An 18786-nucleotide genomic window follows, 5' to 3' on the forward strand; every position below is an offset into this window, starting at 1 on the left:
GTGAAATTAGTTTTCGTTTAAACTGCCCAGTAACTGCTGCACTTTGCGACAAAATGCATATTTTTCTTCATTGGAATTATGTTGAAAAGTAAGTCTTAAACCTTAACTGTGTCACTAAAACCAGCAGTTTAGTCGTGATTTCTTTTTTTTTTTTTTTACAGTTTGACTCTTCCGTGTTTGTCTAATTCTAAGTCCTGTCATCAACTTAAAGTGAGTTAAGAAATTTCAAATCAAAGTAAAAAAAAAAAAAAGTCAAAACTAGGGTTATGAATTTTCAGCCGCAGAAGAGAAAGTTCACAGAACAAAGCGTTTTATTGCACCCATAACTCAAGGACATATACCCAAGAATTCTCTCTCCAAACAGATATTCAATAACACTGTGTAGCATACAGTCGGCTTTGATTCAGAACAAAAACACCACCTCTGTGCTGAGACGCCGGCAGGAAGGAGGGAGGCCGACATTATGTACAAGGCCAAGACAACAGCGGCTTAGTGCAATTATCTGCAGCGTGATTATCAGCCATGCAACGCCATTTACAGCTACGGACACAAAAGGTGTCATGAAAACTCTTGACATTAAATTTGACATAAGTGCACAAACTGAGAAGCAACTATAAGAAACTTACATGTAGAATCATCTGGTCATTGAGGTTACTTGTGGCAGTTATAAAGTATTACACGAGTAAACCAACACACTTCGGGGTTCCATACACAATGTTCTTAGTTTTATAATACAAATTCAATACTTTATAAATTGGTTGCGAGACGGTGCATTATAATTGGGTTTGAGTCACAAAATCTGGGCTGGAGGTGATCCGGTACAAAACTATGTAAAATACTCGTTTATCAAAGGTTAACAATGTCGCTTTCAGGCAGCCGGTGTCATAGTAACGCTGCTCAAACATGTACAGCTGCTGTGAAATGAAATTCAAATTCATCTCCGTGTACATTTAATCAATAATGGCAGCAGTGAAGGTGGAAAACAAGTGTGTGTGTGTGTGTGTGTGTGTGTGTGTGCGTGTGTCCTCTACAGCCTTTCGAAGCTGACGGAGCAGAGGAGGAAAATGGCGTAGAGCATAATGAGACCGAGTCCCAGCCTGCGGTCCAACCTCCAGCGGTTCAGATGGACACACAGGACCTGAGCAGGGGCGGAAACAAAGAGACACAGGCTCTGTTCACACTGCAGCCGCAAATGAATAAAAGACAAATCTCCTGTTGCATGGTCAGAAGTCTAATCACAAAAAAACACAACTAAAAAAAACAAAACTGTTTCTCGAGGTCTGAAAACTAAATCAAAAACTTTCAGTCCGTGACGGAATAATAATAATAAAAAAAAAACCATAAGATCAAAATAATAGTTGAAGAAAAACAGACAGCTAATCTGAGTTTGTTTGCTGTGACATGACCTCAGAGATAGATCTGTAATTTTAACAGCAGTGGTCAAGTAGGTGGAGACCTACTCACGGTGAGGATGACCGAGGCCAGCAGCAGAATCACAGAGTACACCAGGCCTCTGCTGTTGATCATCACCTGAAAACAAAGCGTCAACACGTCGTTTTAGATGGTTTTAAACCGTGATAATCAGAGAGAAATATGTTCTAATTTTCATTGTTCACATTATATTTTTGACAATTGTTTCTGAAAAATGTTCAGGAGTTCACGTTCTAATTATATAAACATTTTAAAAGCTGCAGTAAGTTGTTGTAAGTAAGTTGTGAACACAGCACGATTAGCAAACAGATGCGAACACGTTAGCCAAATCAAATTCATCAATAGTTAAGAAGCAACATCAGGTTACATCCCGGCTGCAACATTCGCTCTCTTTCAGCTTTGCTTTTGGACTCTTCCAACTCCTCTTTAGGAGAAAATTGCGGTTCAGGTGTTCACTAACTGTGTCGGTCCACCTTTTGTTGCTTAAAAAGTGCTGTAGATCGCAGAAACTTTTTTTTTTTTTTTTTTTAACTCCTACAAAGCAACAATACAACAATACAAGTATGTGTATACTTCATCATTCGTCATTAGATGCTGACGTTACGTTATTAGATGGGACGTTACCCCCCCCCCCCTCCCGCCACCAACTGGATGTATAAGATGTGAAGTAGAGAGAACAACTGGTACCACTGATCCATAGCTGACTATGAGAGTCCTCAGCGCCCAGGGGAAGCCCAGGCCCAGCAGCACATCAAAGATATTACTGCCAATGGAGTTGGACACAGCCATGTCGCCCATCCCTGCCACATTCGACACATGCACAAAGCGAATAGAAATTCATGTGAAGCCACGTCGTGTCTAACATCCTCGTTTTCTATTACTCATTACAACATCTGCTTATCCTGCTCTTCGAAGAAAGCACATTATAAACACTACATTTCCATCAAGATGCGATAACGAGGCGATGACGGCGAAACGACTTTTGGGAACGTCAATCGACGGTTGAAGGACACCGACGCACGATGCGGAGCTTAATTTAAGATCGTTTCGTCACATCTCCAAGGTCAAAAGGGAATCTTAACGCTCAACATTCTGCTTAACTTCTGGTGACAAACAAGTTCAATTTTCTGCTCGGCGGTATAAATGATGTGTTGAGGCAGATTACACACACACACACACACACACACACACACACACACACACACACACACACACACACACACACACACACACACACACCTTGCCGGGCGACGATGAGACTGGCCATACAGTCAGGAACACTGGTGCCGGCTGCCAGAAAAGTGATGCCCATAATAACTTCTGGAATTCCAAGTGTGTAGCTGATTATGGTCACCTTAGCAGAGGGATAAACAAAAACAAAAACAAAAAAAAACAACAACCAACAACAACAACAAAAAAGGTCGTTTATCTGTGTTTTCATGTGTTCGTGTGAGCTTCTGCGCCGGTGCGTTTCGTACCATCCAGACCATGAGGTAGGAGAAGAGGGCAATCCAGAGCGTGGAGGACAGGAAGGTGAGCAGATACCAGCGCTCCCACCGCGGCAGGTTACAGTCGGGGATGGTGCAGCGGAGCAGGAAGCTGACGGGCCAGGAGAGCAGCCACTTCACACGCGCACACCAGCCATCTTGAGGCAGCGGTGAAAACACGCATTAATGCGCCCGCAGGCATCATCGCAAATTCATCTGAACTTTTAAATTATTCACTGCGTGGTCCGCGTGTGCCTCGAGTCTCCGTGTCATCTCTTCTTAATTAGCTCCGTCAGCTACAAAACCATCTATTATGCAGGGGAAAATTTTTTACAGGAGGAAAGGCGTAGTTGTTCTAGTCGCAACGACGACAAAACCAGCTTCCGGAGAAGATTGAGATTGTACAAAGCTACAATTTCCGAGTTGTGACTTTTTTTTTTAATGGAAAGCAGCAGATATTTAGCTGCAGATGGTCAAGCGATGACATCGTGTCCTGTGATCGGGTGCATAAATGTAGCCTTTATTGTAGTAGTATTAATAGTAGTTGTATTGTACTCTTTATCTTTTACTGTGAAAAGTATACTGCATAAATTTGACATTATGATTAAAAACCTACTTGTTGCTGTCGACAAAGTTGTTGAAAGTTAGAAAGTTGAATGTTGGAATCGAGAGATTTGTTTTGCATTGAAATATTTTTCTTTGGTTTTATGTTGATGCTTTTCAGCAACTCTCTCCTCATCTATGTTGTAGTGACTTTTAAACAAACTAAATAAGCCACTGAAGGGTGAACTGTGATGACCCGTTTCAGATGCTTATTCGGGGCTACAAACATAAGTAGACACTGTCGTTGTCCATATTCAATCCAAGATAACTTTCCATTCAATTTCATTGAAATTCAAATTGAATTATTTTTGGCTTCCAATATTACACGGGTGTTTCCCGTCACCCACACTTTCTACTGTACCCGGTCTTCAACATTACGACTGCATTATCAGTTTTAAATAAGTATGGAATAAAACTGACAAAATAACAAATTACGGCTCTCTGTTCAAATTGAAAATCTGTTATTCTTCCAATAGACATGTTTACAGTTTGAGATTAAATACTTCTTGTGCCACTTAACCTGACTCTGTTAGTAAGAGTCATACTTTTCTGCACTGTGTAACTGTCTTTCCAGTTTCCACCACGAGGAACTTTCCAAAGAACACACTGGGAACTTTATCTGCAGTTTGACTGAAGGAAACAGGGACTGGGTTCAGTTCCAGGTGCCAAAAACTCCCTGTTCAGACTTTCACTGCATCAATTCAGCATCTGTTTTTTTTTTTTGACAAGTCTTCATGGTTTTTTAGATGCAGTGGAAATGCAGACGAGAATGTGTAAAAAAAATAGAGTAGTTCCAGAGTTATGTATAGCCGTTAGACCGATTGGATCGCATGTATTCACGAAGCAATGCAAATACGCATTTAAATAAAATGCAATCTAACGTTAATCAAATGAACATAAAAGTTAACCAATTTAATGACATCTTTCTAAGCATGACAGGGAGTCGATCAAACTGCTTTCGTGAGAGTGTCCGCTTTCATTCGTCGCTCACCTGGCACAGCGAAGGGTTTGAAAGGAGCGTTCTCCTCCCCTCCTTCCTCCTGCTCTTCCTCCTCCTGCTCTTCCTCCTCTTTAGGCTGCGCTCCCCCACCTGTCTCTCCCTCCATTTCTTTACCAATCTCTTTCTCTCCCTCCAGCGTCTGTCCGTTTTCCTCCGCCGCCGTCCCGTTCTCCCTCCCCCACGGCCCGCTCGCACCCACACCTTCCTCCCCCGAAGCTCCGCCCTCCTCTGGGCTCACCCGAGCCCGTATCAGCCTCTGTCTCTACGAGTGGGGAGGCGCATCAGGTGAAGTCAGTGGGGGGGGGGGAAAAAAACAAAAAAACATGAAAACAGAGGAAAACAAAATAACATTAGAAAAACTGCAGCTGGTTTACGGAAATGACTTTATCTGACTGCAGCTAACAACATGAGAACCGGCGGGCTGAAATGATTAGGCAGCCACATTCACCAGAAGGGATTTGGAAAGCGTTGACTGAGGGCGCAGAACAGAGCAGGAACAGCATTGGCAGGTGCACTTTAATTTGGCAGCGGAAATAGCAAGCACACATGCAGGAGAGCCGACAAGAGCGTGGAAGCAGATTTGGAGATTTGAGTTCTTGTCTGCTTTTGTGTCTGGTATAATATTATGCATGGGGCATCACCGCTAGCCTGAATGTTTTGTTTGTGGGCTTATTAGATGCTGTCTGTATAACAGTGGCATACAGGATGTTGTTTGTTAAGCCAGTAAACATCTCCCCATCTTTCAGTTTATTTACAACAGATGCACCAATCCAGTTCTTTCTCTTCTGATCATTACAAAAGCTCAACAGAGGGTAACCGCTGATGCCAAGTTCTGAGTCCAAAGTAGTTTTCTCAAGTTCTCATGTTTAGACCAATATAATTCCCGATGTAAACACTTTGGAAACCTATTTTATATAACAGTGACATGGGGCCAGGGATCGTCGTGGCATCGAGAACTGGTTTGGTGACCATTTATAACTAACGAAAACTCACTGAATTAAATAAAAATGGAACAATTCAATTTTAGAACATTTAACAAAGAAACTATATTTAATGTAGATGGCTAATCTTTGCCAATTAGCCTGACATTGGTCAGAGTCAAGGACAGTTGTGCTGCACTGAAGCCGTGATGTAAGTAGCATTCTAATATTCATTACCCTACATTCATAAACATTACCAAGATGTCAATACGCGATGTTTAAATTCTGCACATCCACATTTAAATACCCACCGACCTAGCCGAAACAACCGGGGCAACTTGATGCTATGTGAAGGGCGTGAGCACGTGCAGTGTACCTCGTTGATGACCATGCGTCCTGCCATGCGCAGGCGGGTGAAGGGGGGGAAATGCGGGGTGATGAGAAGGCGAAGGCTTGCCTCTGAGAAGGTGAGCTGGTGGGGGTGTAGGTTCAGCAGCTCATCCACCATCACTACCCCCGAGTCCTGACCGGCCACCACGCACGAGTCTGACGATGGAGGGAGGAGATCGACGGACGTTAGCGGGAGATGAGAGCAGAAATGAGAAAGGAAAAAAAAAAGAAAAGTGAAATGATACAAAAATCAGAACGAGACGACAAACAGGACAAGTGTTGTCCATCAAAGTGGTCTAGTTCTATTTCAGCCCGTCGGAAATCCACAGGGGGAACAGGAACGACTTTCGTCGGCAGCGCAAACTGTGTCACCGGGTCTGTCGAACGCCGCTCAGAGACCGAGAGGAACCTCCTTCACGGTTTCGATGTGCTCGTGCGCACGTACGAACACGAGCTCCCGCACCTGGCTTCAGCGGCACCATGTCGTTGTCACAGTCGCCGATGTTTCCGACAGCGGTCGTCCGTCGCAAGCTGCTCAGGCACGGCGGACCCGCCCGGCTGCAGTGTCTCTCCACCAGGCAACGCAGGCATCGGTTGAACCTACACGGGAACACGGCACACGCGCAAGATATTGTGTCTTCAGCGGGTATCGAGTGTGCGGTGGCTCGGCACCAACAGGAAGGAGACGCGAGAGGAGGAGAAAGAGACTCACTTCATGATGATTATGTAGATTCCATACATGGATATCAGGATGATGGCCTCCCACCTGGAATGTGCGCACAAACACCGACATTGATTAATACCACAGTCACCGCATTAACCGCCAGCTCTTCTGCAAACTGATCTGATTTTCAAGTTTCACTCCAGTCTTACCACAGGACTTTGTCATCATAGATCACCTAAAAATATAAAACAGAAAAATGCATTAATTACAATTCAAAAAATTTATTTCCAAAGGAACATAAAAAATAAAATTGACTGATTAGTCTACTGTGTTTGACTGGGGAGGAAAAGATGCCCTTCGGGTGTGGAACAAATTGATTTCCACACACCAGTTTAACAATAAGGTTATCTGTTATCTTGTGATTAAGCTTTTTGTCTCAAAATGTTTATGAAGCAATATCTCTGCTTCATGTGCTTGAGATTCTTTTTTTTTTTTTTTTTTTTTAACCTCTGGGGACCATTGTATATAACGTTGATTATTCCAGGACCCGAGGTCAGTGCTGCGTAGAGGGTTCATAATTGGACCCGCTAATGATCAATAAGCATCAAACACAGGCACCATGCCAATCACTAAAAAATCTTGAGTTTGTGTTTTTAAGTTGATCTGCCTAAACGGTGAAAAGAGCTCAGTATGAAAGCCACTAGTTTTCCCGGAGGGATTCCTCACCAGAATAAGCACCACTATAGACAGGATGTAGAAGACGGAATCACGGAACAGAGGCCACCAGCTCAGGGAGATGGGCTGCAGAGACAAAGGGCAAATCAAACATTGCGATTGTGATGACCGTGGGCCAGAAAGTGGAGGTTTTGCTTGGCAGAAACAAACCATGAAAAAAAAAAACTACCCGCATGAATGTTGCGTTTTGGAAAAGGTGAGTTTAATTCTCCTGTGAGCCTCTCGTCTGATAACGTAGTATAAAGTATGTACCTGTCCAGAGAAGATGCCACAGATGCCGATGATGACCAGGATGTTAAAGACCGCTGATCCCACAATAGTTCCCACACCGACATCTCCCTTTGTGATGAACACCCCTAAAACCGGAGAAAGAAGTGGTGAGCCACAAAATGTTAGAAAAATTAACTCGGCAATAATGTGACAGTGTCAAAGAAATTATGGATTGTATTGTATGTCCCTGTCAGACATATTAAATGTACAAAGTTAGACATACTTTCTCTCCCCTCTGAACTGAAATATTGCATCTTTGGTTCATACCCACAGGGGCTGGGCTGATGTCTTTTATGTGATGCAACCACTTGTGTAATATTCACTGCATATTGCCTAAAGTCACTCCAATGCGTATCAAAGCCGGCCTTTTTTCTTTTCAGAGTAAAGCAGATTATTACGGAGGCGGTATGTGAGGAAATGTCCTTAAGCCACATGGATTTAGAAACAGTTTCTTAGAAATCACAGTAATAACCCTATTTTCAGGCCATTTTAATAAACCGTGTGTTGTGTCTTCTATCAAAAGAAGCAGTAGAACCAAGTCTCTGAGGAACAATACATCCGTACCCGTACTTGTTAACTTTTTGATGCTAACTAGGCTAAATTCAAAATTTTACACAAGGATATTTTCCAACACGTGCGAGATGGTTTCTAATTAATATCCAGACCACAGTTTTAAAATACTGTGAAAAGCATCCAGTGAACAATACGCTTTTTGTTTTTAGGTACGCACTGGAGTTTTTATGTCATGGGTTCTTGGTTCTTTCTTACTGAAAAATATATTTTAAACCCTATTGGCTTTATGAGAAAGAAAGAAAAAAAAAAAAAAACACTTCTGAAAAAAAACTGGGACACAGTTATAAGTACAAGTGAGATGGCAACCCATCGAAACAAAATAAAATGTGCTCTTCTTGACATCTTTGTTCATGACTACTTGATGGTTGAAACTGGCCACTCAGCGCTGCTGCCTACACACTTGACTTTCCTCAATCCTAATCAGGTGCATGTGATTGCAGGTAATAGGAGTGCTAATGGGGTAATGATTGGCCTAATCAGAGTGAGTGCGGATTAGACGAGCATCATACTGACCAATCAAAGATGTGAAGAGCTCCGGTGCGGAGCTCCCAGCTGCCATGAAGGTTGCCCCGGCAACATCCTGACTGAGCTGAAGGTTCTAGTGGACAGAGGAGAGGAATTTAAATTGGATAGAAGATAAGGATGGTGATATTCTGCACTTTAATTATCGTCATTGGTTTGAGCTTGTTAATATTGTCTGTGAATCAACAGCCTGTTATAACCTCCACTGTCGTCCAAAAATGATCAAAACTACACAAACTGTTGCAATGGCTAATGCTCCTTTAATCGATTGAATATGGGCATTGTAGTTTAATGTGATTCAATACCAACAACCGTAAATAATCACTAGAACACCAAATTTGTATTAATTGCATATGGAGTTTACAGCCAGACAATTCAACTGTTTAAGTAGTATTTTCTAAAAAACTACCATGTACAGCTAATTTGATAAATTATTCAAATGTATTTATTAAAGTAGTCATAGAAAGCCAGAAAGAAGTGATAAACAAACTTTGCACATTGTTGATTTATGTCTTTAAAAAGAGAATTATAGACAGTAATTTTTAAATTAAAAAAAACAACTCCATCCTTTTGCTTTAACGGTTTGGAGGAATAGAAACTAAACAGATACATTGGTAAACAACTGGAGAGGAAGAGAACATCAACTATTAACACATAGTTAATTTCACCGACATTAGATTTATGTTTAGTTCATACCTCTGATATTTTTTCCAGTGATGGCACAAAGTAAACGTCACACACGATGGCCAGGGCATGAAACATGTAGATAGCCTGTGAAATGCAGAGGACATATTATCAGCCTTGTGGATTATGTTAGTTAAGTTTGTGAAATGGAACAAAATTAAGCTTTTAATGGCTAATTAATGCTTCCAGACAGAGCTGATACTCACGCAGAGAACATGAAGCAGTACTGCTCCCTGCCTCCTTTGATCCAGAGTAAAGATATCCTCAGGAAACTCACTGATTTCTGGGAAGGAGATGGTCAGAGCGTAACATAGTGATTTGTAAAACGAGGTAAGGTTCCTGTGCTACAGCTGAAAGCACAGAATCAAGTGTTTGTTTAATCACTACATTTATATAAATGTAACTTTTCAAACAAAACTGCCTTTTGGAAAAGCCTTTCAGAAAGTGTGCCAAATCAGTGCACATCTCTTAAAAATCCTTTTGAAGCCACTGCTTGCTATTCTGTCCTACGTGACTGCAAACTACTATTACTATGTTTGGTCTTTAGACCGTTGGTCAGACAAAACAAGCAACTTAATGACATTAACTTGGGCTTTATGGAACGTGTGATGAGCAATTTATGAATCCATTTATGGGGGGAAATAACCATTAGATTGATCAATAACTACAATTATTTGATACTCTACCCTGAACCTGCAATCACGTGCATGTGGGAAATCTGAGTGTGTGTGTATCTGATTTTGTTGAATGTGTGTCCATTTGTATCTCCTAGCAACAAGGGCCCAGACAGTTGGAGGTTAAAGCAGTGCCACAGTCATGTGACTCTGAGTCTGGTTGCATTACAGTCAAGTTTTTCATCCATGTTCACAGAAATTGCTCCTCTATCCCTCATGCCATCCACACCGAGGTGTTCATAGTGACTTTCCTCTCCGGTTCAGTTGCATTTCCAATAAACTGAACGTTCAGAAGCATCTAATTTGGCTGAGTTGAACAATGAATCACAATCACTCTCCTTCCAGCTGTAAACAATTGCTAGACTGCACTGTCTCGCACATAAATAAATGCCACGACTCACTGCGCCATAAACACACTTTTTATTATGAGACACATAAAACAATAATCTGGAAAGCTGCCTCCCAAGTGACCTCCCAAAGTCTTCTGATTTAGTTATGGGGTCAGGAATTTTAAAACCTCCAGTGAAGATAAAGGTAACAAACAGCGAAGTGAAACAAGTGTGACAAAAGTGGAGAATGATGCTGCACAGAGGAAACATTGTGCATCTAGAGGCAAACACACGTCACATGTAAAGATAGCACAGGATATAGATACGATGTGATATTATGACAACCTGTCACATGATTTTGTTTGGACACCTTGTTCGGACACCTTGTTCAAAGAGCATATTTTTTTTATCATAAAGAAAACAAGCATTAAAACAAGCATAAAGGCCTTGAACTAATCTGTACCGTATTTCCCCAAGGGAGTAACTTTTTTATTCATATGTCACTATATCCTCTGTAATTGCCTGCAAAATCTATTTATCTCAGCATCAGACTGTAAGATGCTGTCACTATTTCTCAGTGTTTCCAACAACCACACAGATCCAAGAACACACGGGCGATGAGAGAGCTGCTGGTGAGATGCTACTAATCAGCAGGTCATTACGACAGGGCAGGCACTTTGAACAGCTCCAGAGGCACACGACATCCAACCACAAATTCAGCATTCAGTTTCCTAGCAACTGGGTCCCTCAAAGGCCTAACTGTGTTTAAACATCTAGATGTGCAGAGTTTGAAAAAAAATGAAGGATGAGGTGTTGCGGAGAGGTAGATCGATGCACGGAGGAGATGGACTTGAATTAAACGGATTAATAGAGACGGGAGGGCACACTTGCACACTGCCTCAACACGATGAGCAAGAAAACCCACACTGGTGTCACCAAGATCATTACAGTGACTCATTACTGCATGAAGATCCAAGCCTCGGGCTGTTGGTGGTTAAGAAATCCTCAGTCTAACTCAATATACTTACAAGTGACTGCAATTTTCAGTTTTTCTGGAATAAGACAGCAAAACCTCTTGCTCTATGTTGCATATAACATATAAATATATATACACACATGTATATATATAGCCTGTACACAAAGTAAAATGTCTCACCAGATTTAGAAATACTGTCATTAAGGTTATCTTCTTTTTCCTGGATGAGCTCTCTCTTGGACAAGGAGATGCTGTGATCCACAGTTGGGCCATGAGAACCTAAAAAGGGGGATTCATGTATAAATATATACACTACTAATAAAACATAAACTGTTACTATGCATTTTCATATTATGAAATACAGAAAATGTTGCATAACCTTTATTACATTTTATGGTATTGGTTTTTAGTAGTGCCTTGCTTAAATAGTTACGTTGCAATTTAACGTTTAAATAAATGTAATTTGCATGGTTCTAGACAACACAAGCAACGGACGAGTTTAGAAGAAATGAAACGCCAGTTTTCCTTGAGATGCACCTGTAACATCAATGAAGTGGAATATCCAGGCGGCTGCGAGCAGACCGACTCCACAGACGCAGAAGCGAGGGAGGAGCTGCCTCTGCCTCGGTCTCCTCGGAGCCTTCATCCCGCCAGCCGCCGCCGCCGCGTGTCGGTTCTCCGCTCAAAACATGTCGTCGTCGTCGCCGCCGCACACCGCCGGGTCCCGATCCCAGATTCAGATTGGATCAAACTGGCCTGTTACTCTTTTTATTCTATTTTTTTTTTTTTAATAGTCTTTCAGCCGATCTGGCGTGCTGCTCCATCCGCGAAACAGGAGCACGTTAAACAAACCCGACCTGTCGTCAGCATCTCAGCATCCGCGTCCACAAGCTTTACCCCCAGCTGATACGCACAGACAATGAACCATCAGCCAGCGCCAAAATAATAATAAAAAAACAAACAAACATACCCCTCGATTCAAACCGTGCTCACTTCCCTCCTGCCCTAAATCTCATCCCGTTTATTATTTTCGCATCCAGGAGGGGGTGTTTTCTTGGGTTCCCAGACTAGAGCGTCTTCAGCTGGGTGGGGCGACTGGAGAGAAATAACTGATATGAAGGAACATGACTTCAAGCGTAATTTAAGTCACGTGTGACACGACGAAGACGGATCTAATGATTTAATTGTCAATTAATTGTATCCAAAATCCTAAAATTGTCTGCGTTTGATTTGGTAGATCAAGAATTGATTATTACAACAACAACAACAACAACAACAAAAATTCAAACAGTATTTCTTCAATTAAGTCCTGTGTGATGAGCATTTAGAAAACAGCTTAAGTTTGAGGGTACATCGCAGCTACGAAGGACGTTGGGATTTGGTCTTTTACACAGTTCCAGGTTTTGTTAAATTAGACTTTTCCTGATATAAATTTCAGCAAAGGTTCTAAATGCAGACGGGACAGAATGACCCGAGCTGTTTCTACGTCACGGTGAACCCGCCGATTGGTCGCAGTAGAAAAGGCACAGGTGTTACAAATATAATTAATGAGGGCTCTGCTTTAATCAAATGTCCCAGTGTGACATCAACGCGGGACAGAAAGTTAGTACGTACAAAGCAGAATCCTGAAACCGAAGCAGCTAAATTCAACACAGCCAAAAGTCATTAGATGTTTGTTTTTGTTTTTTTTGGTCTCATACGTACTGCATGCAGTTATATGTAAACAACAAATTGCAATAAACTGCTGTGTACAAGTTAGCTACAGAAGCAACCCACAGTCAGGCAGGTGAATGGGTGAGAGGGATGGTTAACATCACATGGGAGGTAAGGCCCCATAGTGAACTCTGCAGTAGGGCTTGAACATCAGCTGCACACCATGCCACAAAGACTTGGCGGAAAAAAAGTCGGACTTCCCGATGACCAGAACCGTGAGGATGATGAAGCACAGCGCAAATACCCAGCCTCTCTGGATGGCTGTCTCCCAGTTACCCGCACATCTAGGACAACAGAGAAAAAAGACACGGGGACTATAACGAGTGAGGAAAAGTAAACGGAAAGAAAATCATATATGCGAGACATGATGAACGCTCCATGGAAACATGATGGATACGACACATTCGTTCGAGTGGTTTAGTCGTGTAAAACAGAAGTACCTTTTGGTCTGAAGATCAAATGTGAGTCTCTGAGGTTTCAGCAGCTCCTCAGTCTCCACAATCTCAGGTTCCTCCTGCGGACACGGTGCCAGGCATCACTTCTCTTATATATTTCTACTACGACAGTCACACAGCTGCTTTCTGACAAGAGACTGCTTGAATCTGAGCTTTGAAGTGGTACACACTTGTGGAAGTACAGGTTAATCAAATGTTGAAATCTACAATCAGTTTCCCATTGATTAGGTACAGCTAGGTAAAAACGATTAGTCTAATGCATTGGTCCTATAATAAATCCTTCCATCATGAAGTTTATAATATTCGGTTCTTTGTGAAACCGTTTTAGACATTTGTTGATTCGAGTGCATCTGAAGACTGTCGGGACACAAAGTGAATTCATTGCAGGACTGTTATATTATGACTGCATTCATTTAAGCTCGGCGTACCTGATAAATTGGATACTGATTGCGTTATACGTTCTTTCAAGTTCAAAAGCCTTACCGCATCAGTGGGAGGTTCTACATGTCTAAGAGCTGTCGAGTCGGCCATGCCGGCCTTCAATTCACCTGAAGAGACCAGCAGCTCAACTTCCTCTGCAAAGGACAGAGGGAGGCTGGGCGAGCCCTGCTTTTCTCTCATCACGTCACTCAGAATGACACTAAAAACAAACAGCGACACAGTGTGAGTGTTCATAACATACTTTATCTAATAATTTGAAGCAAGGGGATCTGTGTGTCAGGGTTACAAAGAGGCCTCATCTATTTTCTCCTCCAACTGAGTCTTCTGCTCCCGGTTTGTACGCCTGAGGTCCTGGAGCACAGAAAGAGGATCCGAAGCTTTAGACTCGTGTGATACTTTCCTGCTCTTTTATTTGACGAAATGAGTTAATTTTATCCTCATTATTTATTAGTTGGAGTCAATGAAGAAAGAGGAGTTGCATTATATCATAAATAGATAGCGACGGATGTGAATATCATTACCTTTATGATGTTATGAGACTCTTCGAGATTTTCCTCCAAAAACTTCAACTGCAAGTCTTTCTGAGACAATCAGACACAATCACAACATGATGTTCAAATAACAGCAAAATCTTCATGTTGTGAAAGATCAATTTTGTTTGGTTTTGAATCTTGAGCTACTGATCAGCCACTTCGAAGGGTTGATGTCGCCCTGCTCCTACCTGATTAATAACGTCGTCCCTATGCTGCCACCCTAATTGAGCCTCTTCCATTGCACACTGAAGAAACGCGCAACATAACAAATCAAGAGCTGGTTAACGGCTTCAAGTGATAAATGCAAACAGTGCTAAGATGACTGGTGGGAGTGTGATGAGCAAACTACCTCCAGGGCTTGAATTGCAGCCCTGAGCTTGCTGGCGCTCATCTTCTCCTGCTCGCTCTTTTGTTGGAGGCTCTTGAGCTGGAAAAGCCAGAAACATATTTATATTTCGAAAAATGTTTTAAAATTTCTGCACCATTTCAGAATTAGTTGCAACGCAACTGGTAAACAAAATCCAAACCCACAAGCACAATCAAAGGTAAGCTGCGACTGAACGTGAACACGGGCCACTTTGCCCTGTTTTCACTACATAGTACGAATCACAAAACAGGCCAACCAGTGCCGTAACGTACGGTTACTTATTATAGTCGTTCTGTAAAAAGTAACACATATGTACCTCTGCAGTTAGTTCCCCGAGCGTTGTGGATTCATTCTCCTGCCAGGACATCTGTTGTTCACTCACTGATGTAGCTGACTGAAACCAACAATGAATTTCACAGCATTTCTACATAGTCAACACTTTGTAAAGTTTAAATATCTTGCAATCGTATTGGAGCAGTACTTCTCGACACACGCCCATATCTATCAATATTTGTTTTTTTTACATTGCATCTATCAAGACCATGGTCATCAGCCAGGAGGGAACTGCAGGGCTCTTCTTCAACCTGCTGGGCTCGACTGGCGATCATCTGCTGGCTGCAGACACACAAACACAGCTACAAGCTTCTGACAGTTTTTCCACCACAATGTTAAGGGGAAGTAGATAGAAAGAGAAAAGGATGTAGATACAATCATGTTCAAAGAGGAAAATACAAATAATGGAGGCTTGGACAAGTTCAAAGAACATAGTTGGAAAAATGTAACAGTGAGGGGCAAAGTCCACGCACAGCAATGGAAGCAAAAGTCATTTCTAATACTTAAAGGGCAAAACTTCTAAAGTGACAAACGTGTTTATAAAAAAAATTGAGAAAGAATCAGAAGCACTTCTGGTGTTTGCTGTGGATCGCATTTAGCTTTTCTGCAGCAATTCAACAGCAGCATAGATCACGAGGTTTTACTGGAAGGTAATCTTCAGTTATTTATATAAAAACAGTGCCCTGATGGATCATACATAACAAGCGGTACTCTATCACTTCACATACCACTAAATACCAACAACAGTAGGGAAATCCGACAGAATCACAAGTTTGATAAGCAATAAAGGGGTCCTTATTACTTCTTAAGGAGCAACATTAAAACGCAAAGACCTACACTTTCACTTGTTTTTTGAGGTTGGCGTTCTCTAAGCACAACACCGCCATGTCTTCGTCTGCAGCATCGAGACAGCGCCTCAACTCAGTGTTCAGTTTCTTCTGTTGGCTCTGACTATAATCCAGCTCAGCTACTATTTCCAGCAAGTCCTTTGAAGACCTGAGCGCGCGCACACACACACACACACACACACACAACATAAACTATGTCTTACACTGCTATGTAACACCACCCCGACATTTTTGTGTGTGTACGATTCTTCAATCAGCATCACTCACATATTTTCGCCTGGAAAATCACGAATGGAGTCCATCTCTGACTTCCTCCCGCCTCCTGCTTGTGATCAAAGCACAGTCCAACAAGAGTTCATATGAAGGAGTGACATTCAGCTTTTAACATTTAATCTAACCTTAATGTCTTTCTAAAAATGTCACAGTATGACATGCGGTACTTTGAAAAGTGTTAAGAGTGCAAATCTCCCAATAAGTTTCGACTGGACACAAGAGATGTGGTAAACCTATTCACAGTAGCAGCAGGTACACTTTGCCAGAAGCAGAAATGCCAGCACGGAAACGTGGACAAATATTTTAACCATTTTCATCGCGCCAAGATCTGACATTTAAAATGATTGAGCCTGAGGGGCCGCCGTGACTGTTTTTAAGTTTATCCTTAGAAATAACCCAAAAGGACAGAGCCTGTAAAAGTGCATGTTAATATCCCTTTATGGCAAACACGTAGCTAGATCTTTGAAAGTCAACAAATGAAGCATAAAAATGAATAAGAAAAAAAGTCAAAAGGGCTTTATCAAAAATGAGAAACGTCAACTTTCATATCTTTCTCAATTAACTACTTGATGTTAACGTAACTGTATTTACGCGAGCTGACGCATGTCAAGGTTAAACTGAAAGATAATGTTTAACATACAAATATATACACTTTAATCAATATATAGTTTGAAATAAACGCGTGGACACGTTATCTGAAACAAATTAGATGAAACAAATACCAGCTGACACTTTTTTTCAGCTAACAAGCTAAGCAGGCTAACTAATGGTAGCTAAGTTACGCGACGCAAGCCGAACATCAAAGTTTGACAACAAACGTTACAAAAAACGCTTCCTGACAACAACTGTGAGAAAAAAAAACAATACATATATAAAAACCTCACCGGCAAACGACGATAAATATGAGATGGCTGGTGGCGTTACAGCAGTTAGATGTTGGTCTACATCTACCGCCACCAAGCAGGTTGCCGCGCGTGCGACCAACGGCTCCGAGACGAGCCCGCGAGCCCCAGTTTGATTGGACCCATGTTGCGCAATAATCACAGACACACGTCAGCGTTTTCAAATTGACAGTCGTTGCTGGTTTGAAGCGTCCAAAGCGGATAGACGTAGTAAATGTCACAAGGAGTCTCTGTAGCGTCCTGTATTATTACAATATACTTTAAAAAAATATATATTTATATTTACATGCTTGATTATTGTAAATGTTCTCGTGTGCTGAGTGTTTATTGTATTTTTTTTAGGTGATGATAGAGTTGCTCCTTTTTTTTAATATTTTTTTTTTTACTATTTTCCTCCAATTTTCTTCAATAAAAATGCAAGAATAAATGTGAAAAAAATTATTATTGTAATAATTACATTAATCAAAAGACTTTTTTTTAACAGTTAAAAATATATTTATATTTACATGCTTGATTATTGTAAATGTTCTCGTGTGCTGAGTGTTTATAGTATTTTTTTTTAGGTGATGATAGAGTTCCTCCATTTTTTTTTTATTTTTTTTTACTATTTTCCTCCAATTTTCTTCAATAAAAATGTAAGAATAAATGTGAAAAAATTATTATTGTAATAATTACATTAATCAAGACTTTTTTTTAACAGTTAGTTAAAAATATATTTGCATGCTTGATTATTGTAAATGTTCTCGTGTGCTGAGTGTTTATTGTATTTTTTTTAGGTGATGATAGAGTTGCTCCTTTTTTTTTACTATTTTTTTTTTTACTATTTTCCTCCAATTTTCTTCAATAAAAATGCAAGAATAAATGTGAAAAAAATTATTATTGTAATAATTACATTAATCAAAAGACTTTTTTTAACAGTTAAAAATATATTTATATTTACATGCTTGATTATTGTAAATGTTCTCGTGTGCTGAGTGTTTATTGTATTTTTTTCGGTGATGATATGGAGTTCCTCCTTTTTTTTTTTTACTATTTTCCTCCAATTTTCTTCAATAAAAATGTAAGAATAAATGTGAAAAAATTATTATTGTAATAATTACATTAATCAAGACTTTTTTTTAACAGTTAGTTAAAAATATATTTGCATGCTTGATTATTGTAAATGTTCTCGTGTGCTGAGTGTTTATTGTATTTTTTTAGGTGATGTCGTTACTCCTTTTTTTTCTTTTTTTCTACTATTTTCCTCCAATTTTCTTTAATAAAAATGTAAGAATAAATGTGAAAAAAATTATTATTGTAATAATTACATTAATCAAAAGACTTTTTTTTAACAGTTAGTTAAAAATATATTTATATTTACATGCTTGATTATTGTAAATGTTCTCGTGTGCTGAGTGTTTATTGTATTTTTTTAGGTGAAGATATGGAGTTCCTCCTTTTTTTTTTTTTTACTATTTTCCTCCAATTTTCTCCAATAAAAATGTAAGAATAAATGTGAAAAAAATTATTATTGTAATAATTACATTAATCAAAAGACTTTTTTTTTTTACCAAACTCTAAGAACATGTCGTCTTTCGGTGCGTAGTTATTATAAATGTGCATTCAGAAGGGATGTCAATAGGATTTAATGTGATAGAATTATATAAATAATGAAAAATGCTTT

The 18786-nt window shown here is 40.4% G+C and overlaps 1 protein-coding gene across 2 annotated transcripts; it reads right to left on the minus strand.

Moving 5' to 3' along the window:
- Positions 1 to 293: 293 nt before the first annotated feature.
- LOC138211775 (sodium/potassium/calcium exchanger 3-like) lies at positions 294 to 12366 on the minus strand. 2 transcript variants are annotated; one of them, XM_069171899.1, is made up of 17 exons: positions 11796 to 12366; positions 11439 to 11537; positions 9486 to 9562; positions 9292 to 9366; positions 8587 to 8671; positions 7483 to 7586; positions 7222 to 7296; positions 6705 to 6730; positions 6544 to 6597; positions 6295 to 6431; positions 5818 to 5987; positions 4513 to 4783; positions 2910 to 3076; positions 2671 to 2785; positions 2119 to 2231; positions 1465 to 1530; positions 294 to 1138 (listed from the first exon to the last, which is right to left on the minus strand). In XM_069171899.1, the coding sequence occupies exons 1-17, from the start codon at positions 11902 to 11904 to the stop codon at positions 1028 to 1030; spliced, it is 1854 nt and encodes a 617-aa protein (XP_069028000.1). In that variant the 5' UTR covers positions 11905 to 12366; the 3' UTR covers positions 294 to 1027. The 2 variants fall into 2 exon arrangements, with proteins under 2 accessions (XP_069028000.1, XP_069028001.1); XM_069171900.1 differs by having other exon boundaries at positions 5899 to 5987; positions 11796 to 12365.
- Between the last annotated feature and the right edge of the window lie 6420 nt (positions 12367 to 18786).

This window comes from Embiotoca jacksoni, unplaced genomic scaffold, assembly GCF_022577435.1.
Source record: "Embiotoca jacksoni isolate LCO1_2020_lvr unplaced genomic scaffold, fEmbJac1.0.p SCAF_5, whole genome shotgun sequence".
In the NCBI taxonomy this organism is placed as follows: domain Eukaryota; kingdom Metazoa; phylum Chordata; class Actinopteri; family Embiotocidae; genus Embiotoca; species Embiotoca jacksoni.